This window comes from Varroa destructor, unplaced genomic scaffold (genome assembly GCF_002443255.2).
Source record: "Varroa destructor unplaced genomic scaffold, Vdes_3.0 BEIS01000004.1, whole genome shotgun sequence".
Classification (NCBI taxonomy): Eukaryota; Metazoa; Arthropoda; class Arachnida; order Mesostigmata; family Varroidae; genus Varroa; species Varroa destructor.
This window is the reverse complement of record NW_019211457.1, coordinates 8426769-8453006: the sequence shown is the minus strand read 5'-3', so window position 1 is coordinate 8453006 and position 26238 is coordinate 8426769. Positions and strand designations below refer to the sequence as shown.

At 39.9% G+C, this 26238-nt stretch overlaps 1 protein-coding gene and 1 long non-coding RNA gene across 4 annotated transcripts; both read right to left on the bottom strand.

Moving 5' to 3' along the window:
- Positions 1 to 545: 545 nt before the first annotated feature.
- On the bottom strand, positions 546 to 24837 carry LOC147755805 (uncharacterized). 3 transcript variants are annotated; one of them, XR_015327319.1, is made up of 6 exons: positions 23556 to 24837; positions 16652 to 16787; positions 16093 to 16327; positions 11080 to 13174; positions 10643 to 10871; positions 546 to 2922 (listed from the first exon to the last, which is right to left on the bottom strand). It is a non-coding gene; the product is annotated as an uncharacterized LOC147755805 (long non-coding RNA). The 3 variants fall into 3 exon arrangements; XR_015327318.1 differs by lacking the exon at positions 11080 to 13174 and having other exon boundaries at positions 23556 to 24779; XR_015327320.1 differs by lacking the exon at positions 16652 to 16787 and having other exon boundaries at positions 10643 to 13174.
- LOC111249626 (mid1-interacting protein 1-B-like) lies at positions 7330 to 9828 on the bottom strand. Its single transcript, XM_022803720.2, has one exon. The coding sequence runs from the start codon at positions 9008 to 9010 to the stop codon at positions 8351 to 8353; it is 660 nt and encodes a 219-aa protein (XP_022659455.1). The 5' UTR covers positions 9011 to 9828; the 3' UTR covers positions 7330 to 8350.
- Positions 24838 to 26238: the final 1401 nt, after the last annotated feature.

Below are 26238 nucleotides of genomic sequence, written 5' to 3'. Positions count from 1 at the left end.
ATAGATCGATCTGTTATCCTGGACCAGATTGGTGGGTACTAAGGAGTAAGCGTAAAGCAATAAGCTTAACAATAGGATTATACATAACGGACGAGCCCAGTCATAATATGAGCTAGCCTTGCCTCTAATCAATCGAAGTGCAGGCCATTTTGTATTATATGTAGTAAAACAGACTTTAGTATCTCTAGAATTCCTTCAAACCTTCAGGGCCTAAATATTATTTTATTAGCTGTTGCTTAATAAAATATCGTTTAGTGAGTACCAAAAAGATTCTCCATAAGCGTGTGACGTAACAGTCATACACAGTTCATTTAAATAAATTAAGCTAGTTCAAAGTTTGGGAACGTAACTTAAAATAGCAAATCAAAAAATATGACTTAATTAAAATTAGTGTCAGGTCTTAATATATTAGTATTATTGCTATCCCTATTATTCGAATTATTATTTCGTGAATGATTAATGAATAACCTAATAATTGAATTTACCATTACAATTATTATACTGTGCGCCCGATATCGCTGTCGAGAAAGCATATCTGCATGAAGTTCTTCACAAAATGGCTGCTTTTTTTGATCGCTCGCACAGTTTCCAAATGAAATTCTTTTTAATCTCTCTATCAGAAATAACCGCTATAAACCTCATAGTTGGGTTAATTCTTTGTCTACTTATATCAACGATCAATCGTAAACTTATTTCTATAGGATAGAAATATATAGACGGGCAAAAACGGTGCGGTAATTGACTGCTGGATTGATCGCCGCTAGTTAGAGACGCTAATTAGGAAAGGGCTCGGTCCAGTACTAAGAGGGCCGACACCGTGCTATTAACACATGCAAAAATATACATAAGATCATGCACTAAGTATAGGCGTGACGCAGGACAACCAATTTCAAGGGAAGACTGAATTCGTCCAGAAACTTCAAATGGTTTCCGCTTTTTGCGTAAGCGAATGCATCTTCTAGACCGTTCTAGAATAAACTTTTTGGCTGCCATTTTCAATTCATTAAATTTACGTTATATGTACGCAGTTCAAAGATGTCGATGCTATTTCTATTGTACCGTTTGTTGTACGCGCAAGCCAATATTGCAAGTGTATGTTTATGCGAAATATATGTTGTTATTGATATTATTTTCCTTTTGTTTGTTCCCGTCGTAGTTTGCTTCATATCAATTACGTTCCACAAGCACGTTTGCTAGTAGGGATGGTTTGCAGTTCATGTTCCGTGACTGCACGGACATTCTGTGAATGTAAATTAGGTGCTCGATACCCTATTGCGAAATCAGCAATATTTATTTATCTAAAATGTCTGCGTTTGATGCTATCTTCAGCCAGAATCAACACTGGGGTTAAACGTAAAAACGGAACAGGTGAGAAAGTAAACAATAGTCATTCGAACTTAATCTTGACGTAATGCTCCATAAAATCCGCGTCCACTCTTAACTCAACCATGCGAATTTCCCTGTTATTATCAAAACAGTCCGTAGTGCGTCCGAGTAACCTCCCATTGCTGACGCAATCTGTGTCCGGATTAACTTTGCATAAGATCCAGCCGGCCATTGGGATCCTGTTACACCCTATTTTGTTGTTGACAGTAGCAGGCATTCAGCAGGCCTCGGCGGTTGTTATTTCTTAGTTTACATATTACATACAGATATTTTCTTTTTGGATCTACGGTTCCTAAAGGTCTACTGTTGCTCAAACTCTCACTGAACGCCCCTGTGAACACAACTTGGTTTGAGTGCAGATATATATATCATTGCCCTTCAAGGCTTATGCGAGGGCAAGCTTGCACTGCGTTAGGAGTCTAGTTTATAAAAGTCTAGGTAAAATATTCGTCCAGCTTAGAATTGCGAACCCTTTCCTGTACTGAAATCTAGCGAAACCTTTTACGTAGCCCATCGAACAGGTGGGCCGCTCCACTGATCGACATTATACCCACTCAGTAAGGCCCAGATTTATGCGATTCTGAGCAAGATGTTCAAAAAGTTCATTGACATTTGCTCGATCGTGGTATTTGTTGTGCTTGGTCTATTTTGCAAGCTGCGTGTTCGGTCGGGAAAATTCATCTAGAACAATGCTCGTATCCAAAAAAAGAAAAGTAGGCAGTCTCTGTTAATAGAAAATCAAAGCGGTCACAAGCGGTTTTTCGGGAAGTTCAAGTCTCTTAATTAGAACGAATAACAAAGATACGCTGTTATAGTTCCTGTTATATATTCTCACTTACACAGATAATTTTTAATAAATGATAAATAAATGTCTTATAGAGACCAATGTTGAGCTCGTGTTTTGCTTGAAAACACAACTTTTATGAATGCAGTTTGATTTGACTGTTTTCATCATTGGTAGCATTTGTGTTTATCGTACTATTATAGTTCAGGGATAATTTGCGATAATGATGGCCAAAATTAACTAGGATTATTGCTAGATTCCGTGTTTCGTCTTGCGTATCAAGCTGTCGATTGCTTGTTCAGGGGACCAAAAAAATGTGTCGTTCCCTTGAATAGCAGGAAAACCGCAGATAGCCCGAATCTTGCAAAGAGCTAACTTGAACACAGTTGAATAACAAATCATCTTTCGGTCGAATCTTGTTCTACAAATAACAGTATTCTTGGTGCAACTAATACGCGTCACAGCGACTAGCTATTAAAATTGGCTCAGTAAATTTTGGCAACGGTTACCACCGAACAGTTTCTGGAAGACTCCAGCTTGACATCGTTTCACCGACGAGGAGTAGTAATCTGCGCGACTGGCTCTTCTTCTGTTGGGCTTATTAAATCCGTTCACTGGCCGATCCGAGCTATCATACACAGAATAATCTATGATCCAAAAGGCTCATTTGACGCAGCACCGAGGTACGAGTTTCGAGATGATGGCGGGCACTGGAAGATAGCTACTCGTCGCGATCGATTGTCGCCTGAAAACTTCAAAATGACGAATCATGAAAAGAAGCGGGCGAATGGGTTTCTGGAACGAAACACTTGAATGGACCTGCTCTGAACAGGTAGGGTAGCCGAAAGCGATCCCTTAGATGAGGTCGTCTTTAATGTTACGTGTGAGAAAAATAAAAAATTTTAAAAATAGGTAATCGATTGAAAGTCGACTTGCGAAGGAAGCGTCGGCGATCGATCAAGTTGATTCGGGCAAAACGCTATATTTTCTAAACGGGTTACATGGTCAGAATAATAACAATAACGATAGTAATTGGTACGTTGTAGGCTGTTGAGCAATGAATGGAAAAAAAGCTGGACGTTAATAGACCTTTAAGAGAACTATTCACTTGAAAGCTCACCATTTGTCGGTAGCACGTAGAGTATATGTACGTAGAACGGAAATTGAAAAAGGCGCTAGCATTTTATTAAGCGGAAAAGAGCCACTTGCCAATGCTGTAACAATATTATCTTGATTTGATTGCGGTTGCATGCGCAGGATGCACGGACCCGAAACAACATATTTACGTCTCAAGGTAGAACTATACAATGATTTATTTATTTGAGGCTTTGTAACAATGACAAATTCGCTACCTCAGGTTGTGCCAAAACTGTGCATCTCTGAGCGTTCGCTCAAAGAACATATGTTAGAGCGATTTTTCTGTAGGTTCTATTGCTAAAAGTCTTCGTCTCGTACTTTGCCTAGGCGTCAATGAAGGCTCAAGCTTTTCCGAGGAGTAGAGTCTTTTTTTGCCTCAATGGAAGTAGAATACCAATAACAGTATTGAGCGTCCTCCAAAGCATTGGAATAAACGAATAGATTTTAATTACGGCTGTATGTATAAAACGTACAGTTTCTTTTCCAAACGTACGTTCATACAAACGTTCGAACAACGTTTGTATGAACGTACGGCAGAATGTTTGTGAGATTATGGCGGTTGTCATTGGTGTAATTACCAGGTAAGCCTTTAATTAATTATCAAAGGTAAAAAGCTCAAATGATGAATATCTCTTTCTTTTATTAGTTCCTACTGAAGGTTCTATTATGTTTTCTGAGTGAAGGGAAATTTTTTTTTAGCCCACGATCATAATATGGATCTAAGTTAGATACGTCGAAATCTGCCGACTAGAAGTCAAACCCCCTGGCGGTAAAATTAGTCCAAGGAAATCTGCCCGGATGATTGACAAGTCACATAGAAGAGACAACATAGTGGTAGCTAATTACGGGATACTAAATAAGCTCACTGACAGGGATTTCTGGTTTCCCTTTTATCAATGTTTACAGCGAAAAAACATTGTATTGCCATTTATACTTTCCGTAATGTCTACTTTGCCCATTCTAAATAACTTCATTATCAAAATAAAGACGTGTATTTGTTTCCAGAACCTTGACACGTTACTCAAGGTTTAAGACCAAGTCATTTTGACGAAATATATTGGACTTGTGTTGTACGTATATATGTGTATATATATATATATATATATATATGCGTCACACTAAGCTCGGCAATATCGGAAGGTCTTGTCCAATGGATTTTTCTATCTACCTTCACATGTTGATATATGAAGCTCTACCATTTTATTCTACGTTCAATTGAAGTAAGCTGATTAGCCATACGTTGGTAGCTACGGTTTTTTTTTGTATTATTTTTATTATTGACTATCGCAGGAATAACCTTACTTTTCTTCATCACATAACATCTGTTTGGTAACTGGAGATCAATGAGTCTTCAGTAAGGCTAGCTGAGTCCATGTAGGATATTTACTCGTGTTGGTTTTGCATTTTACATGCTGCTAAGATAGAAATGGCGATGATACCATGTTTCCCTCATCTACGCTGAAGGCATACCACCTTTAGGAATATCTAATTACGTGAAAAAGGCTGCCAGCTTTGAGACAGCTTATTAATAATAAGTCAACCAATAGAAGATTTCACTTCATCATGCCTGATTTACGTAATAATTATATTGTGCTCGAAATATCTTCGTAAAGTTAAGTCGTTGCTCTTTTGTTACTACTACGCCAACAGGGACAGCAGCATGATGAAAAACGCCAAAGGATACGATCGTAGAACGGAAATCTTCGATAGAATTCGAGAGTCGCAGTCTTTTCAGTTAGGCCACCTGTTGATATCAAAACAAGTTTTCGAAATAGAGCCTTTTACCCTAATAACCTGATTTCATTCGACAGCGACGGAAGAATGGTATTGTTTCGGAGATATCGGGCGTTTTTCATCGCACCCTTGTAATGGGTCCATCTAATAAGCTTCAAGCCATAAGGGTAACTGGTTCAGTACATTTAAATGTTGTGCTCCCTGTATAATTAAACGGAAGAGTTAGGAGTAACTCGATTTGTTAATGGAGGCCTTTGGTGGATGACTGCGATCGTCTGACTTTCTTTCTTCTCTAAGGAAAAAATGTTTTTTTCTTAGAAGGTACCCACGTGTTTTAAGACATAAATGAAATTTTTTCGTTGGCGTCAAGCGTTCGTGATGGTTAACGATGCCTATTCTGAGAATTCGTTGGTAACTTAACCTAAAACATTAAAAACTTTCTTTTAACCTTGCCGAAGCAGGAAGCTTGCTTCAACATCCGCTAGTTTACTCCACTGTTGTTTAGGCGGCACCAAAGGAGCTACCAGAGTTTTTGGCTTTTCGCGTACACCCGCAGGCTAGAGCCCCTCAGTATACAGTATACTCGAAATACCTCTGGTTGTTACATTTTAAAGCTAAGAATCAAGCGTGACGAATGAAAATTACTTATTATTAAACTTTTACCATAATTTTATCATTTATAATCAAATGGCTACCAAACGGAACAGCTGACTCTACTCTACATACGCCTTTTCTCAATCGATTAACAGAATTTTTCGTCTCATGCTGTATATTCCACCAATAGCGACCCCCAGTTAAACTATTAGCGAGGGCAAGTTTTTCATGCTACAACTAGGTGATTTCGAAGAAGATCGGTAGAAGCGTGTTGCCGCATGGAAGATGTTAAATATAAGTAAATATATATATATATATATATTATATTTTTACAAGTATATACCACTTAACTCTTTCTCATATACTTTAATTTCACGTCATAGCATGTACATCGGCTGCTTATAGCCCTATAGCAAAAGATGTTTATATAGGTCCCAGAAACACTCTGTATGTACGTACAGGAGCATATTGAGTAAATTTGCTAGCGGAGAAAGATCGTGCAAAATGTTACTCTGTCTAAACTAATTTAGTAATTGTCAATATTCTCATTAAATAAAAATATTATAACGACGCATAGTACTATACAGTAGTATATCTGATTAGCTAATTATACCGTTGGTTCGTTACGATATAGTTCTACAAGTCTGTTCTATCTCCTCTTTGCAGTTACACCTATATTGGATACTTTACTGCGTAGAGATATCTAAAATTGACAACAGATCAGATATTTAAACAGCGGAACGAAATTCGTATATACATATCTGACAAGTTCACTGGGTTGTGGGGTAAAGTCCGTGAGTCTGCAAATAGGTTGACATTTCCGTTGGATTGCACTCCTGACACAGAATGTTACCAGTTAGGTAAGAGCTCAGAATCAGAAAGTTAGCAATAAAAGCTTACTTACGTTTACGACATCAAACTGTTATCGGAAACTGTTTCATAGATCAGATCATTGACTCGTGCTCCCCACCTAGTCAACGATTGTATCGCAATTCCTGATGAAAAGCAACTCGTACAAAAGTAGAGAAATTCAACTGAGAGTTGCGTGCATAGAATGCTACTCTATATTGGATTGTCAGTGTGGACAATGCAGCCAAAAAGCGAAAAGCGGATTCGGAAAAAGGCAAGAAGGACTCGATGCAGGAAAATGCTGATAGAAAAATTTTGATATGTCTGTAGTGGTCCATAAACATGTACTTGCTATACAGCGTTTCAGGGACTATTAGCACAAAGGTATACGTGTCTATTGGCTGGTGGGATTGCGCGTATTTGGTCAGTAAACTTTTTTACGCGCCGATGTATTGACAGAGATTGATAAATTTTGTCGGTGCTTGATGCGAAGCTCCATTAAATTGATTTGAAGTATTCGAGCTCTGTGTTTCAGATCGTATCATATGATTTTCATGCTCCAATTCCCCTGGCCAATAATAGAGCTCCTGTGTATCCTGTTATTGTACATGCATTGTACTCCACTTTGTATCTATCTAACTATTGTGCTTCAGGCAGTTGCCGATCCAGGTTTAGTTTTTCCTCTTAGACAAAGTTGCAGCAGTAGCTTAAACCAAGGCACACGCATAGAACGACGGTTAATGACACAAGTCACTGACATGCTACCTTCTACAGTCATTTCTGCACGAATAAATATTGTTGGATATCGTTACAACTATAGGACTTTTTTTAAAAACATGCATTACTTCTACCAACAAAATCTAATTTATTGCGTCAATATCAGATATATACCACTTTCTAAATGTGCAGGCCCCATATATATATATATATATATATATAAGTACAAAAAGGTAATTTTGTGCATTCGTTGAAAGGCATAGAAAGTTGTTCGCCGTTTTTCTAGCTTTGCTGCTTTGGTCGTCGACTGTAGAGTCTGTAAAATCGGTGCATAATTAAGAAAATTAATAAGGGTAAACCGAGCGTTAACGTACAAGGGCTTTCTCTCTATTCTATTGACTCATAATGAAAAACATTCTGTGTTCTGGCTGTCTCAGAGTTGGTCCCATTTAGTTGGTCTGTTTTCATAGTTCTATTTACCTTCTTCTTGTAGAAATACCCTGAATAATTTCCGATGCTTTCTGATAGAGGTCTGTAAAACATGCTTGCGTCTTTGCACAATCAAAGCCATTTCCTCCCACGGGACAGAAGATGTCTGTTTTCCTTCAAATGCATAGTAAAAGTCCCTTGACAATTAGCTAGTTCATTAAATTGACTTATATATAGTTTCTTGGTTATGAGCGATTCGGTACCTACCGAAGTTTCGTAGCAGTATTAAGACCTAAACCTTTTAGCTAGAAAGTCTGCTGGAGCCTGTTTTGATTATCAAACAAACAGCTGGTCCTTTTTGTTAGCAGGAAAAACTGACTTGTTGATCAACTCTCGCATAGCTAATTACCGTTTGAGCTAAATATTCTGTTAAACACTATATATTATACCAGTACGTAGAATGTCGGATGCGACCAATATGACGACTCACGTTGTGACGCGAAATCAGTCAATGTTCTCATCGTTTTAGGGAAATCTACACAGAAATCATGGTTTCATTTACTCTAATCAAGTCAGGGGCACGACTATACACTGCAATGACAGTGAAATCACGCTAACCGTCCTACCGCCCAACAGATGCTAATTACAGACATACACTTCTTACGGTTCTACATACTGTCAGCAAAATTTCTGTGACACAAGAATATCATTTAAGTAAAGTCAAATTGTTGGTTCGATGTCTTCGAGGTAACGTTCAGACAAGAAATCGGCAGATTCGGCCAACTGATGTAAAATCGAATGGAGCCCTTGAAGATGCAGACGGAATGTGCTGGCCAGCTGTACTCCGTAATCATTCTCGACGAAGTCGCACAACGACTCCGAATCAGTATCTCCGTCTGAGATAGCTGAAGCCACAGAACCGGTGCTAAGATGCAGTTGATGAGACCCCTGCAGCGGGGTTATGGATGGTACCCTTAGGCTGGAACCGTGCGAATAATGGTGGAAGTCATGTTGAACTTTGTACGATCCCGTATCACGAGACCCGCTGAGGAGATGAAGATTAGAATTTTGCGAACTGCCAGGAGCACACCAGAGAAGCTCTTTTTTGACATCGTGAAGCATCGTAAAAAGCGAATGCAAATCTCCGGAACGTACGGCGGCTGGCGGTGTGACCTTGCCGGCAGTGGCATCCAGATCACGCAATCGACTAGGCACAAGAACCGTTGAGTCCATGTTGGATATCGATTTAACGAAACGTTCCATGGAATTGAGGATGGACTGCTGTGAGCATCTGATTTCACCGGCGACCGTACCTTCGGCTCGGCTGGGACGACGACTCGAGGGACGAGGTGATCGTACTTCAAGGCTTCGCTGGTACATTTTTGTTGCGTTATTGCAAATCCTTAGGTGTCACAGATAGACTAATTGTGTGCTCCGTGTCGTCACTTTTGCAGCAAGCGTAAGCTTAACGCGAAACTGAATCCTTTTCAAGATAAGGCACCAAAGACGCGCTGCTCTTGGGTAGATGCGATAAAATTCAAGCAATCTTTTCTGTCTGTATCTCTCTTCCTGCGAATTACACAAGCTCTAATCAAAACACAATTACGTCAGTCCCGAAGAAGCACTGGTAAGACCTTCAATATTAGCGCACTGATAGCCCGCGCCTCGGATCCAATCAGCTGGCTCAGTCGAAATAGCGTCACACGTCTAATCACTCCGATCCTGCTCTGGCAAATGTGTTAATCTTTGTTTTTCTCGTCTCGTTTTAGAATTTGCCCCCATTAGAACTGTCTTCTTCTTGGCGGGGAATCCGTCTCGAATAGGCGCTAGTCGTAGTAGCAGCGGCGGTTTTAGCGCTGAATCTGCGCGACGTGATGTCACACATCCACATCCGTCCCGGACCTCCTCTCCGCTCCCTCTCTGACGCGGCTCTTTCTGAGCTGAGATCCGCCGCTAAACTGCAGCTGCTGAACGAATCCCGCAGCAGCAGCAGCCGCAGCAATACAAACGGCCAAAGCAGCGAAAAATCCAACGAATAACCTGCCCGGATGAGGGCAGGCGACGAAGTGCGCGTTAGTTTTCACGTCAACAAGCCAAGGGGCAGATACCCTATCTAGTGCGATAGGACACACACACACACACGTACACAGATATAGAAACAAACGAGCAGATACAAAGGCAATACGGACGCGGACGCGACGTTACACGACCATGGTGATGAGCTGGCTTGCCAGTTAACTGGCAGTGTTATAGGACAAAGTCACCCTTTCCCAGTCCTTGGCTGACTGGCTGGCTAGTTCGCGTGTCCCGGATCCTCGGTTCCATCGTTAAAGAACGGATATGTTAGCGACGGGTTTGTGTACGCCGCGAATTTGCTTGAGTAATGTTGCGTCTACTGGGCACAACTGTGATTCAGACAAAATGTCGAAAGGGCAAACGAAACGACTATGCGAGTACGAAGAAGCACGCATGACGCGGGCACTCTTTGATTTATTTTGTTACCTCGTAAGGCGCACGACATTTCCCGCGACGTAGTAATCAATAGTGATCAGGATAAATTGATTATGTTGTGTGGACAAGCGAATTAAGCGAAATTTTCCTTAGCTCTAAACATCTGATAATTTGAAAAAGTGATCTAAGCCACAAGGAAAGCTGATCCAACCGTGACAATCCGCGCGTCTATTGACTTCTTACATGATAGATATAAAAGAAGCTTCCAACCGTCCAGCTGAACCTTTTCAATGTTAGCTAATTAATCATTATTAATCACTTAAAACATGTTGTTTTAAGACTTATGAAGAATAGGCATGCACTCGAGGGTTGGTTTAATACAAAGAGAAAGTTCTTCATTCTGCTTCATACCTTGTGTTTAAAGCCGCCTTTAGCGTGTCGAGAGTGATGAATTGGCCTGGCTGGAGACTAAAGGTCCATTGTTATTTTAGTATCTCCGTACTTAATTTTTTTTACACAGTACATAAAACCATAACCTACCAGAACTAAAAACAGGCATACCTTTAGAAATATATGAAACCTCTACCAACATGGTCAGAGTTCCCGTGACAATACAGTAGAAACGCCTTTTCCTACTAGCGATAGGCGCACTCGATGATTTCGGTTTGATACCCACCGTCTACGGGCGCTCTTCATTTCGCGCTGTAAAAAGTCGAGCGTGTGGGGCAATAACTAACTTAACGCAGTCGTACCACACATAAAACTTCAAGCATGTATTTGTCCATTTGGCCTGAAAGGTCAAAAAACACTTACTAGCGATATATTTTACTTTTTCTCAGCCGTGTATCTCAAGGGTATCCTGGATTCGTTTAAAGCGTTCCTTCATATTAAGCGGTTTGCCGCCATTGTCATCTAGTGGGTACAGTATAAATGTGCTGGCACTATCTTTGGCGCTGCGGCAGGGTATAGACACGTGTTTTATTGATGGTATTGCTTACAATTGTCTCTCAAGAACACTACTGAAATTTGGCGTTGCTTAAACCTTCGCTTATTAAGATAGCGTTCCGAAAATTTCCGCGGAATAAGACCGTTACAGATAGACACAGAGGTAAAAGTGGAATTTAGGACTAAGGAAAACAAGTGAAGTTGGGGCCACACCGACGACGGGACCACAAAGTGTGGACAAAACATACGCCATCCTCTTTCCATACCGCCTGACTCAATAAAGTCAGAAAAAAAGAACACCTGGCTGGTGTCTTTTTTCGAGTCCCGATTTCTTGAAAGTAGCAAAAGCGTTTTAGGTTCATTATCGACAATTTAACTGGTGAATGCTGTCTGCTATTGCCAGCAGACGGAGAAAACAAGCAGGACGAAGCACGCAGATCATAATATGGCAATCGAGAAGTCGAAGTTTTATTAGCCGTGTTAGCTACACATACGTTTAGCACAACGATACTAAACTGTCCAATGATGTTGCGTGCCGTCTTCTATCTTTCGACGGATGTTTTTCTGGCAAAAACAGAAACACCCGTGTGATCACTTACATGGCCAGCTATCATTGTATTAGCTGAAAAAACACAAACAATTATCAACGAATGTTGCCATGTACTTGAGGCATTAACGGAACAACACGATCCAGATGAAAGTGAAAGGTCCACATGCTATTTCTGTATAATGCTGGGAAATTTTGGAAGCTAAAAATGCTGGGAAATCTTCCGTAGATTCAAAAACAGCGTCTCGACAGTCTAACAAAGTCACATAACGGTTGGGGAGCCTTCATTACATCTATACGCAATGGCGCAATCGATACGCAAATGGCCGCAATAACAATAAATTTTTGAACGAATCTATTAGGCGAGGACCATGCATGCAACTGTCAGGTGATGTTTGCCCACCCCTGTATCTCTTCTCTCTATCTAATCTATGTATTTCTGTGTAAGATGTCGAATAACGAACCGCGCATAAAGTCTTACACAGCATTGGTTACAAGATAAGCTTGGCTCTCGAGGCAAAAAACGCACATGTTAGTATCTAGCAGATCGCGTTGTCCGAATCTTCGTATGGCGTTTCAAAGTTTAGAGCCTACCCTTGGAGCCGAAATGGTTTCGCGTGGCTGTAATTAGGAGTTTCGCCGCAGTGGCGTTCAGGCAACAGGATGCCCTAACCGATGAAAACGTCTACGAAGGAAAATTAGCAGGAAAGCCCTGCGCAAAAGATGCTTCTTAACAGAATTCGAAAACAGGGGTTCATGTGCAGCAAGATATACATTGATTCTAAACGATGAAGGTTTCGGCGGTAGTTCACAAATATATGCCACTTATAAGCACGAGTACGTACGTGAGGTATGTCGGGAAACGTTCTGACTGAGTTAATTAGGAGTATAAAGCGACAGGAATTTTCTGGATACATTTATAGCGCAATCGAAGTAATCACGATCAACGATAATATTAATAATAGCACAAAATTGCCGACATTTTGCTCAGCTGTAATTATTATATAGCGGTGCATAATAAACTATGTGTGGCCGGCCGAAAATCCACTGTTTGACAACAGAGATCGTATTTTGCATCTATTTACATAAATGCTTAATGGGCCCATCGTTCACCACAAAAAATCCATTACATGACTATAACAAAGTAAGACTAAAAGGAGCCAAGATAAGTTTGTTTGTAGATCACATCTATTGTATCGTGTCCAGATTAAAGCGAAACGGAGGGTGACTCGATTCCTACATAAATATGGAACTTCTATGGCAGATTGGAAGCCTGGTGAATGCACAGAGCGTGCAAGACATGGCCCAAGTAAATGCGAAGTTGTCAGCTAGATTTGAGATTGAGAACTCTCAAAGAGAATTGCCGCTCGAAGATTTGAGATTGAGTTTATTATGCAACTCTGAGAAATAGAAACAGAATTACATTATATTTTACGGTATCTATTTCATTATTAACGTCACGCCGATGACCCTGGGGCTTGACCGCGCACACAGCGTAAAATAAATCCTTTTTTTTTGCTCGGCGCGAACTGCTTCTTGAAGAAGAACTATGGCATTGCTTCGCCTCAATGTCAGCTTCAATCGAAAGTGTCTTTTGATACCTACCATAGAGAAGGACATTGCAAAATAAAGCAGCGTTTATAGATAGAATTCAATTATTTAGTATTTTTAATTTACAAATTTTATAAGTGTTGCACCGCTAGGGTATGCAATATATAAATTATTATAATAGCCTATTTGAACTGTGCGGGAAAAGGGTAACGATGTAAATGCCGTTCTCCAAAGTCAACCTCATCGCCCATAGACCTGTGTAAGTCTCGTGATGGTTAGCACTCATGGCTTCTCTGGGGATCAACGAGTAGCTGCGATGAAATGCTTCAGACAACTTTCGAGCACTTTTTTCTAATCAATTCAGACGGGTTTGCAGAGCCTTGCCTTACAGCGGGCGTTTGTCCATACGTTTCCTGAAGTGCACCCTAGAAAACACCGGAACACGTAGAAAATTGTTTCTGCTTGCGGCCACGATGGTGAGCATTGTAGCGAGGATTCCACGATTTTACCGCGCCATTTGACTAGGGCTCAGCCACTTCTGGGTTGTTAATTACCCTAAGAAGGGACGTCTAGTCTAAAGAGAAGATATTCAAAAGAGTGGAACTTTGACCGCTAAAGAGATATCTCCGAGTTGCCGCAAAGAATGCTAATCTTGTCATGCTAAGAACGTCATCATTCAGTCCTTCCCACCGGACTAAATGTCTGCGTTTTGCGTCCGGTACGGCCGTTAGGCATTCCATTAGACGGGTGGCTCTCAGAGCGAAACAGATTTCATCCACGCCCGCATTCGAGCACCGCCACGTATGCTTTAAGTTTAGCAAGTAGACCGCTAGGCCATCATGGAGACCCTTTATCGACTGGTGGCAACACCAGCTATCGGGTACGTTCATGTTCAATTGTTTAGTAATTTCGTACTCAATTGACCGTGCATCATACTTGCGCATCGTGCAACCTAAGCATATAGCCTCTGCCAATGCATTACACGTACGACGCGAATGGATAACTATTGGAGCAAACACGTTTAGAGTAACTGTAACTTCTTCCATAGTGATAGCTGTCGCTGCAACATAATCTCGCACATCCCAAGTACAACGCGTGGGCATAATTTATACAGTAAATTGTAGCTCGTCAAATATAAAAATAATTAATGATTAACTGTGTCTTTATGCAGAGCTCGTGTGCGACCATAACAAGCGTTCGAACGTGTGAAAGCAAAAGTCCTTGATGGGAAGCACAACAGAACGTGTCACGATCGATTATTTGGCATGGCAAGACGGCGACCCCGTCTGTCTTGCATATTCATACGGTCAAAAGGAACCCACAGTTTCCTCTGCTGGATGCCCGAATTTTCAGCGCTATCAATGAAAATGGCCTTGTATGTTTGCCAAGAGCCTTAACACTGGAGACGATTTTTTAAGAGTAGGACGCAAAATGTGGCTCGTTAACTCGATTAAAAAACAAATCGGTGTTTTTTGTATAAGCTTGAACTGTTCATTGTATTAACGAGCAACCACTGTAAAAGGAGTTCCGGCTTAAGCACTGTTGTATTCGACGTAGTTCAGATGAGGAGTTATCAGTTATTTTCCTACATGCGTGACTATGGTGTAACATGTCCGTGACGATAGTAAATATGACATCTGCTCATCCGTACATCTTAAATGAGAGTACCATATTATAGATACGATTGTCGACCTGTTATTAACAGCTTTTTAAGTATAAAACCGCATTAATTATCATGCGTTCAACCAGATTAGTATCGTACATCTAGCCCCCAACGCCGCGACCTACTCCATTATGCGTACTAGTGGTATTTTACAATGGAAGTGCCTTTTCATCAATATAAATGCTGTCCATTCATTTTATGTTGAAAGGGACAGATGTCCAGGTGTCATAAATAATTAGTTCCTGCGTCGGAACCATTTTACTTTTGATGTCTTACGGTTTTGACAACTACAGGCGGGAGATGCGTGAGGTAAGTGAGGTCCCCAAATCCACAAGGCCCACGACATTTCGTCTTAATGCTGAACGACATCTTTTCATAGGGAAAATTGTTTCTTACTATATATAATATTACATCGTTCAATATAAAGGCTCTAGCCTAATGTTCGTGTTTCTCATTAAACAGGTAGAAATTCTTCAATAAATGGCCACATGGAGTGAAAATACTGCTTGAAAATAATGTTGTTCTCTCTCTCAGGTAATCAGTTGAAAATTTTGCCCGAACCCAGTGATTACGTTGCATGTTTAACTATCACTATAGCATTGATGAAAAGTTTACGTCGAAATTTACCGCGCTGTTTTAAATTATCAGACACTCATGTGATATTCAATCGATGGTCGATTCAAAAGATAGCATTTAACGAAAAATCAAATGTTAAGCTAGTAAACCCTGTTTGTTGATGCTGTCATACATTGGAACATTGTTTTGTTCCTATAATCTCATAGGTGCGTATTAAACTTCACGAGGATTTTCTCGACTGGCGGAGAACTTCAAAAGCAACGAGAACTTCCACGAAGGTGGGTTCTGACCAAAAATCATTTTGATCAAACAAAAGTAATGATATGCAAAAAAAAAAGCTTTCTTTCTTGCGTTTGTAATCATGTACTAAACTTTTACAATGATCGACCTTCTTTAGAAAATATTTATGCATGCATTCAGCCCAGTGTTGCTAGATTTATATGGACGGACGCGCGGTTAATAAGTTAAGTAAATTCGTTATCGGTGGTTCATTGCTGACAATAGGCAGTTTATTATAAACTGACAATAATTACAGTAAAAAAAAAATCAGTATTATTATTATTGTTGCTGAATTCACCATTATCAAATTACTGTTATTATCACCATTAATTAACAATGATAATTTGTTGGATTCATAAAAAAATGAATGGTTACAAAATGTAACTTTTACAATTAATGAAATCAGAATCTCCATCACATACACCAAATAAAAATTTGTCTTTGCCTGACCTTTGGCACAGAAGCGCCTCAACGCTTCAGGCTCATGAAGCTCTTAGAACACTCGCTGGAAAGGGAACGTGGCATGAAGTGCGCGTGCTTAGTTTCGTAGCCACACATCCCCACAGGTACCCTTTTAGTCGGCACTGGTAGCATTGTCCTTTCGCAGGAGATACCTTGCCCATCCTTGTCATCGCGCCATCAGGGTGGGACAAAAGCTAGACTTGCAGTGGAGAATAACATGGACCTGAAAATAGGCAAAAAAAAAAGCTTTGAAGTTAAGAAAAAAGCCGATTTCCATTTGAAACGGATCCACACGCACTTCGAAAATGCTTTTCTAATAGTAGACTTAAATCTTTCCACACTGTAAGTCTGTCTTTATTTTATCTCGCGTAATTCTTGTCAGATGAAATGCATTTGTCCAGCAAAAGACAAGTAAAAATTGTTCGCATTTTCACTCTTGACGGTTAATTCATAGCTTCTTTAGCACATGGCCCGCCATTCTCATGTGTTTTCCATTTCTGGTCAAAAGCGTTTTCTGCGCAGATTGCAAAAACCTCTTTGCCTTTACCTTTCTTCGATAGAAGTTCCGATTGGTCGGGGTATCAGCTAAGATTTTGTGGCTACCATAACATTGCCTGGATGTGCTGGTCCCTTTTTCATTCCGCTTTTACCAAAGCTCCGTGACACTAAAGGTCGACCTTAAACTACAGAACGTCATACGAAGATCCGAACAGCGCAGTCTTTTTAGATATGAATTCACAGGTTCCGACCGACGAGGCCTAGCACGTGCTGTACACAATCATTTTCACGCCAACTCGGCCACAGTATGGTTTGCAGCTTATCACAAAGGTCCTTTTTGTGTTTTGTCCAAAAAATAGGATTTACTGAAAAATCGTGCGACTGAATCTGATGGCATGCAACCAGATCATTGAACAATTTTGTATGACTTTGTTGCTGAAATCGCTGGTAAAACTTGTACTTTTCCATTGCCATATTGTGCTCTAAAATGTTTTGCTTGCTTTCTCTACTCATTGGTAATAACAAGCAGCGTTTACTAAATCGGTTCCAATTATACCACAGATAATGAGACTTGAAACGTTTTTATTACTTCTTAAAACAAAGTGCTCGAGAAAATACTTTAGACAAGTGAATTTGTATGGAAAAAATATGGCGTATGCTTTCCAGAGACTTTGTAATTCTGTTCCCGATGCGGCGGATAATTTTAGTTGTTCCTTGGTCCTAGATTCTAGTTTTACTTTTATACACATTTGTGGCGTTCTTTTTTTGACGGAAATTCACATGCGCTATCTTAATAAGCATAAGTTCCAACAACTTAAATCTCAGTAATGTTCCTAAGAGATAATTTTCTAGTAGGGCCGCGTATATCTATATTTATGCTACAGCGCTTAGATGCTGCCAGTACATTTACACAGTGGCCATTACAAGGCGATATCTAGGGGACATGTTAACCGGACGCGAAATGGTGTTGAGGTACACGGCCGGATCTTTTGTTCAAAGATGCCGATAACAGTTTCCATTTTCTGACCATTCAAGTACACTCGGGCGATGATGACAGCTGTGGTACGAAATTCGTGAGGTATAAGAAAATGCGAAACATGAACCAAATATTCAAAAACAACGTGTCTGAAGACCAAAATCGAAAATTATTAACTTTTACAGCTGCATGTATCGAAGCATAGCTTAAATTACTTATTTTTATGAAAACAGCCCCTTCTAGCGGGGCAAGTCCTTGATGCTATACGATGATCCTGAGGATTTGTTCTTACAAGGAAGATAATCCGGAATACAGACAAAAATAATAAATAATTCGATTTATTTGATTTTGTTAACAAACGTCTTTATTAGAAAATTATTTACTATAGAAAAATAGAAATAAAAATGAAATAAATCTTAAGAAAGATTTCATATCTAGTTTTGAAAAATATCCTAGACACATTTATGACTTTCAAATGAATCTTACTTGAAAATTAACACAGTAATAATAATAATAATAAGAGAAGTTTGATTCTTTTAATATAAAATTGATTTCTATAAAAAAATGAAAAAAAAATTATGCAAAGCAAGCTACTGAATGGTGCTCACGAGGCACAGACGCGGGTCACCATAGATCATTTTTCCTTATGGCATAAGTATTCTTTTCAGTATCTAAAAATAACTTACTATAACTTAATTTCTGATAATGCATTTTGCTCAGATTAGTTTCTCTGCTCACCTATTGCAGTAAGCTACTCTTTAATTATAAATTCAACGTTTGTGCTATTGTCATTCGTACAGAAAGATTTGGTTCTAACGACTATTTCGTCTTTAGTAGTTGTTGGCTACACCAAATCCAATTTATTATTCATACTTTCTTTATTGTTTCTCGCGCTTGCTTGCTACTTCGTCTACATCGTACAGTGAAGTATAGACCTTGTCATCTGATTCAGTTACCTGCCCACATACATGAGTCACCCTCCTCGAAACTAGCTGCGGCTACCCGTTTTCCGGCTTAAGTCATACTATCGCGCAGATATTTACATAAATATCTACATCCAGTCATGGACGCACCTATTGCAAGCATATCCCTTTTCTCAGAGGTTGAATCAAGAATCCGTGGTTGACCAAGCAAACAGGTAACCGCTAATGACTTATACAAGAATATGAATCCTATCGTAACAAGTTATATGTTTCATTCTGTTGCCTCAGTCAAGCACCGTTTTGTTCCCGTAATATGATGTAGTGACAGCTTCTTCGCTCATTAAAGTCAGGGACACATGAGGTCCAAGTGTGAGAGCGTGTGCAGAATTAAGGTTTGCTTCAGTGTAGAACGAGTATTTAAAGCGAGGTTCATGGAGGACACAAAACTCGAGAAAGAAGAAAATTAGCATATAATCCCCATTGATTGAGCACTCATGTAATGTTTCCTCTCGCTACTAAAGTGAGGACCATGTACCTTCAAATAATCAGCGTACGTTTTCGAGTCGATTACGGTTCCTGAAAATTCATGACACATACACAGAGAAGGATAGGACCTACACAAGACGCTTGCAAAAATTAGATACACTCGCGAAATAACTTGCTGCGAGAGAACAAGGTCAATATAATTAGTAGTCAGAGAGTATTCGATATGTTCAACGCGTGTTCTACTGAACGCGATCTAGCTTAGGGGAAAATATCTCATCTTTAAAACACGGTGCTTTGTCAGAAATGTATACAGAAGCCATTTTATAAACCGAACATGGTGATTCTGGTAAGCTGCCTGCTAATAGAAGTTGATGGCTGCTACTCCCTGTAACGGCCCACCGAAAAACTGAGAGTAGACTGTAAGACGGTTTGTTATGATGGACAGCTGACAGAGAAACGTTGTTCCTGTATCAGATTGTATATCAGTATTACAATATTGAGAATAATCGCGTTATTACGTGGCATATAAATCCGATTCACGTAAAATCATGCACTATTCCCATCAGTTTGTTGTTTGTTGCTATCGTTCTTGGGGAGAACGCATCGGTTTACAGGGATGACAATCCACAATGTATGTCCAATTGAGCGCCCCGTTTATTATTGTTAAATATGTCCTTGTTGTTCACGCTAAGGCCCACCACCTGATATACAAGTGACTCGAAAGAATCGAAAGGCACTTATTGCAGCTGCCAACGTTGGCAGGGCTGTTTCCCTTGGCGAGCTTGTGCATCACGACGTCAACAGTTTTGTTACTTATACATATTTTGAGGTTGGCTATTTGTAGAGCAGAGCATTAAGCGGAGCCATAGTAATAATTATTATAATAGCAAATTTTACTAAGCCTGTGTTTATTATCAGAGGTCCATGGTGGTCATTATACGACCCAATGACACCGGGGTACTTCCTTCGACATATTTCAATTCTTAACCTTTCAGTAGAACAGTAGCCTGCCAAGCCATCCTTCGGATTCAATTTCGTGCTAGTATACATGGGGAATGATGGCCTGAAGCTCTTAGCTTTTTCCTGCTTCGAATACCTTCTCTTATGTCGTTACCGTTTTTGCTAAAACCTAGCCTGTTTTTTAAGACATCAAACTTTTTAAAAAAAACTCTGCCCAAGCAACCATAGATCCGAACAGGGACCGTTTTAAACGATATATTTATTTTGCAGTTATTGAAGATGGGACTGTTCCTTCATGAACTAGTAACAGCTGTACTATTGAGGAAATGGATTGAAATCACGGCGACCAACCTGACTACTGGGAACAGGCGGACAATTTATGGCCAATTATAGACCTTTCATGGGCCTATTGCGTAATCTAAAAAGGTAGGCGCAATTTAACCCGCGACGTTACGCTTGTCTCAAATGAGAATGCGCTGTTTTTGTATTCGTTGAAGAGACGACAAAAAAAAGATGGGTGAGGGATGCTGGAAAGATTTAATCTGCATGAAGATTGTTTGCCTAAAAGGAGTAGACGGGGATTGGGAACGTTCTCTTCTAGTCATCCATACAGTCAAGATCTCTTAACAGTATATACGTTGAGCGTTACGGAAGCCGGTAGGCTTTAGGTACTCGAAGTGTCCGAAGGGTCGCAGCTACTTTTCAATCATAACAGCGAAAATCTGGGAAAAGCCGGATTGCAAACGTGCCGTTTAAACGTACTGCATTTGGATAAGCTGTGGCTAAAAAAAAAAAAGTCTCTGATGTTCATTGCGAGGATACGCATCTGTTTTCGCCCAGATCTGTCCGACAGTGTTGTTATGACCTATGCGCTCGGTCGGTGAGCAATAGAGCGGGCTCCGAGCGGGATTTTCGCTGGTAACTACAGTAGTACGTTTACTTTTAAGAAACATAAATTTGATCACTAACTATATTCCTCTGAACTCATTATTCTCCGATAATACTCAATTAGATAATAGTCGTAGATAGCCAAATATTTACAAATATCTGAAATCTCATTGTGCGTGCTTTAAATGTTGCTTAAATTTTTGACCCGTTAAATAGTATTGGATATGCTAATATGTCGTACGTGACTGTTACAAAATTCGACTTGGGCGAATGGCATTATCGTTTCAACAGAATGTCAAAAAGTCGTTTAGAGAACGATACGTTGTTCAACGCTTTGGGTTATATCGCCGGTATTGGCTGTGTGTTAGTATGTTGAAAGGCCTAAAGCCTAGCGTTACTACCTGTTTCACGACGAAAGTGCTGGAGTTTAAACGACGAGGACATATTAAAGGTCCAATGAGAACCTGCTATCGCCAGCCATGACACTTCTCCAATGATAACAAAGTTGTATTATTGAAGACATGCAGTCTGTTCAACGGTGCAATAGGTTTACGTCCTGTACGAGATCTACACGGTGGACACAAAGATCTGGGCTTTCGAAAAGATTGCTGCGGTCTACGAGAACATCAATGGTAGTCTCATAATTTTAACGCAAAATGGTAATGACTTTGTCTTCACGATGCAAACACTAATAGAACTGTTCAGACGGGAAGCGGGATATTCCGGCAGACATTTGCTTAATGACTGATAATGGCGATAAAGTGTCAGCCATCGAAATTTCTCGTAAATCTTTTCGGTCCTGCAAATGCAGTATGGCTTGTTATATATGAAGGTGAGCGATAAAGAAAACTATATTCGTGTGATTGATCTTAGGTTGAATGACGTGTTAAGCTAACAAACTGCGCAAGGTTTATTCCTGTTTGAAGTGTAAACTCCTTAAGAGATGCATATATCTGTTGAGTAGTCATCACATCTAGTTATTGCCATACCTGTTCGTCACCTATGTCCTCTGAAGCTTGGAACTAGGTGATGGCATCGCCTGAACAACTAATAGGTAATGATAACCATAAAGGAACAAGCATGCAGTCACAGTGATTCAGACCTGCGTGTTACTAAAAAGTAATTGCGGGAAATGGGAGAGATTTGCTGACTTGCGGCTGATTTTATTTTCCATATATTGAATCAAGCCGAGTCTGAACCGTAAGATTGCACTAGGCGGATCATCCGTAAAGCGGCCCATTACTGCCCTCCGCTAAAACCCGCGAAGAACTACGGAAGGCTAGCCCCGACGTGAAGTATTATATACCACGTTTATAGACATAGTAATCCAATGGATTTAAGCCTAGGCGGTATCTTTTGCCTAACCACTTATTCAGATTAGCTTGGGTTCATTCTAGGAACTAAAAGCCACGGTTTTTTCGGTGCACTTTGCCACTATCATTCCGATTGAAAAGTTCTTGCTAAGTGCTTTCGTGAGATGAATCACCTCCTTGAACAGTCCTGTGAGAATAGTTTTCCTTTTGAAATAACATCAATTTTCGGCTGTCTTAGGCATAGATTTTCTCTAACGCAAATAAGGCCGATTTTAGGTTTGTCTTTATTTGGGAACACTCCCCCACATCTGAAATGAGCGTTTTAATGGAAATATGATTTTTTTTACCAAGCCGACACAATCCAGAGGCTTTTTGACCGTAAATGGGTTTGGGCTTTCGAGAAGGAAAGTGTATCGACAACTTACTCATCGTTCATTTTCATTATCACGCTTATCAGTAAATGTGCAGAGAGAAAATGGCCTCTGGCACTGAGATTACTCGAGCCAAAGTGGATTATTGGGCTTATAAAGACTCCTTATCTCAAGCGTTTTCAAACAATACAATTGGGCCATGTAGGTATATCTTGTTGAAAGATAATTACTCTTGTTGACAAAAAATCGTTTATTGTAAGGCAGTATTTTATGATTGTTATTATTATACATAATATTACTTGATATCAGATACCCGTGTAGCATATTGCCACAACCAGACAATTACCTACACCCAGTTTATGGAGTAAGTTCAGAAATGTGCGACTAAAACTATGAAAAATGCTTTGTTAATTTTTTTTGTTTCTGGAGCTATTTTTTCGATTTCTGGATATTGTGATGAACCACCCTAATGCCGTATGAAGGACCAATTTGAATCTATGTAAATGTTTCGCCCGATTTCAATTTGGCCGAAATCGAAAGCCTCAGCTTCTTTATATACGTGAAAAAAAAATTATATTAATTTGTTTGCTTCGATCAAGAACTACTAGCACACCTGAATCTTTCTTTGTACTTTCTGTAATAATAACTTATATTAACAAAACTCCAGGTACTAAACTTCCTTATGCTCGCTATATTTTTAGCCAATTTGTCAAAGTGTCCATGTTTTGAAGGTTACGGGGTATTCGACAGTTTAGAAGATCCATATAACTCTTGATTATGTATTATGCATATAATTTCGTCCCGTTTGTTCAGGAGTATTATGCATACTAAATAACCTCACAACAGAACTGAAGTTCGCTGACGGAGCAGAAAATTATAATTATATCATGATCATCATTCTGCTAGTGTCCTGTTTATATTGAATATCACCATTGACGTCATCGTAGCTATTTATTCGTATAAATCATGGAAGGAAGCTTTAGAGAAAGTTTTTTATACCAAATCATTTCCACATCATTCAAGAATGCATGCTTACCTTCTGCAGCCGAAGTTGTTCGTTCCTCTTGCACAGATTTGTGTTCTTTCGCTATTAACGCTTCCATCAGTACATCTTAGCTGCTAGAAATAATCAGACTTTGGCATCGCTATGAACCTGTGTAAACGCTATTTTCCTCAATGGTGTCGTTTTGAGAACCGTGTGATCCCTAGAGTAACTCCGCTAATAGCTCACAGATCGCCTATTTCATTCTTTAGTCAGAGATAGTATTTAAGATCGACGTTTCTGCTATCCAAACGACTGTGGTTAGGCATTCGTTGATACAGCGCTCTATGCATTGGTTATTTTGCTTCTCGATCAAACAGCCTTAGTCTCTCAACACAACAAAAACGGTCTTATAATGGGCCAAATTGCTTAGGCCAACATGTTAACGGAGTCTCCGGAATATCAGATGGTCAACGTATTGCGCCATCAACATTACCCTGTGTTGAAACTGTTTTCTATTTACCATTCGTTTTTTCCATATCTTCGCGCCAATATCTAACATGTCAGTACGAATGAGAAGGTGTGACAGATAAGCTTCGTTCATTTAGGTCAGGCAAAAGCCCAGACCCTGAGAGATCATTAAATACTATAAAATACCTAATCAAACTTTTTATATTATATATCAGTATTGTTTAATGCTTTTTTTTCGTTTCCTATTTTGTTTAGCTAAAATATCATTTTTGCTTGACGACACTGACGACAATTTTACCACCATTTGAACATTAAATGAAAACAGAACGCTTCATACTGTACCCGTGTCCCTGCCCATCAGATGGGCTTGTAATGGGTTATCCAGCGGTATCACAAATTCGTTCTGCTCTGTAACCTCCTCACGAATTTATCTTAGTAGCTGTCACCGATGACGACAATGACCGTTTTAAAACATTGCATCATCTACTACAACAGAAAACACGGATCGAGGAACCAGGAAACTGCTCGTTGCACAGGTACCCGATAAAGGGTGTAGTTATTATAGTGTCAACGGCCGTAACGAGAGAAGCTTGATGATGGCCGCTTGACTTTACCTATGTCAACCAACAGATAGTCCATAGCTGCAAAATTAACGAGGCTTAAGAGGCCAACATGCCGTCCTAGGGTATCAACTCTGCTAGACTCAGCTCGCACAAGGCATCAGTAGTACGACCCAAGCGTGGTTCTATTTATTTCTATGAAGCCGGCCTAACGCCAGCGAACCACTGAGCCCAAACAAAGTACAGCTTTATCGTCTAATAGATTACAGGATAATGCGAAATCAAGCAATGAGAAAATGACAATCTGTGTCTTGTGCAATGCCACCTGGGCGGATTGCAAAATTCAGTGCGTAAGCTCTACTTTCGTTGACAGCTCTTACGATCCACTCGGTAACAGCACGCACGATAAAGATGGGAAATAAATAGAAATCGGGGCAAAAGTGAGAAAGGGAGGAGAAGCAAAGGGGCTAATAGCATATAACAGTAGAGATAAAGTAAAGAGTTTATTACAGGAACTTCAATAAATGCGGGTGAAATATACGCTGTAGAGATGATGATGCAATGAACAAATGACTTTTTGGATTACTATAATACTTAATGTTAGATTATGTTTTCATTTTAACTTAGAAGGCTGGTCCAAGCCCGCTATTTGAAATGCTACTTGAAAGGTATGATTGAAAGAAGAAACACGTACTTACGCTGTGTTACTCAAATTCAGTGTTATTCACTCTACCTCAAGATTGTGTGAGCTTCCCTTGAGCCTAACCTACCTTCATGCACACTATGTAGCTGTTAGTGCTTCCTTGAGTAACCGTAGGGTTCTTGCGTTCGGAGTTAAACGTTCTGATGCCACCTATTTATACGCTCAGCAGACATGTATTTCTCTTTTGTCTACCGATACTACCTAGAAAATAGTACGCGTATATTATTACAATTACGAAATCCTCTAGTGTTTTCATTTTCAACTTTGATGTCTGTCCTGTGTTCGCAGTTTCCAGTTTTTAGTACGAAGAACTTCAAACCTCCTATATGCCAATTGATCTGTTTCACTTGCTGTCACCTACTCTATAGCAGTTCCAAAACCATCATGCTGAAGGGGGAGCGGCACACTCGATTAAAATAACATATAATAAACTACTCCCAGGAACCCCATAATCCTCACCGTGAATGAAAATTATTTCATCACAGGGTTTAAAGGCTTTCATCACAGATAAATGTGTCGGTTATTGTTTGTGTAACCTCGAAAACTTTCTATTGAGTTCGGCACAAATCAATACGGACCAGCCCACATCAAGGCCACATTGACCGAGAGACGAACGCACGTCGAGACGGATAAACGTTTATATATAGCCATATTTCGTTGCAAATAACGGAAGGCCTCACCCATGCCGGCTGCCTCGACATATCTATATTTGCCTTAAGCAATGGTCTTTTACGACCTACATCTAAAATGTCTACGTATTCAAACAAACGGTATTCCTTCGAGACCTGCCATATATAATATTTATTTCTCGGTAAAGTCAGCTGTCTGGCTTATGGTATCCCGCAACTAATTACGGTGGGCTTCTGCAGACATCATATTCATATTTACCCTATAGACTCTAACTAACTCATCTATATGGCATTTATTATTACTTGTCCATTAGATCTATCTTGTCGTCGTGCTGTGTCAATGTAGAGTACGGTTACAAACAATTAAACTGAAG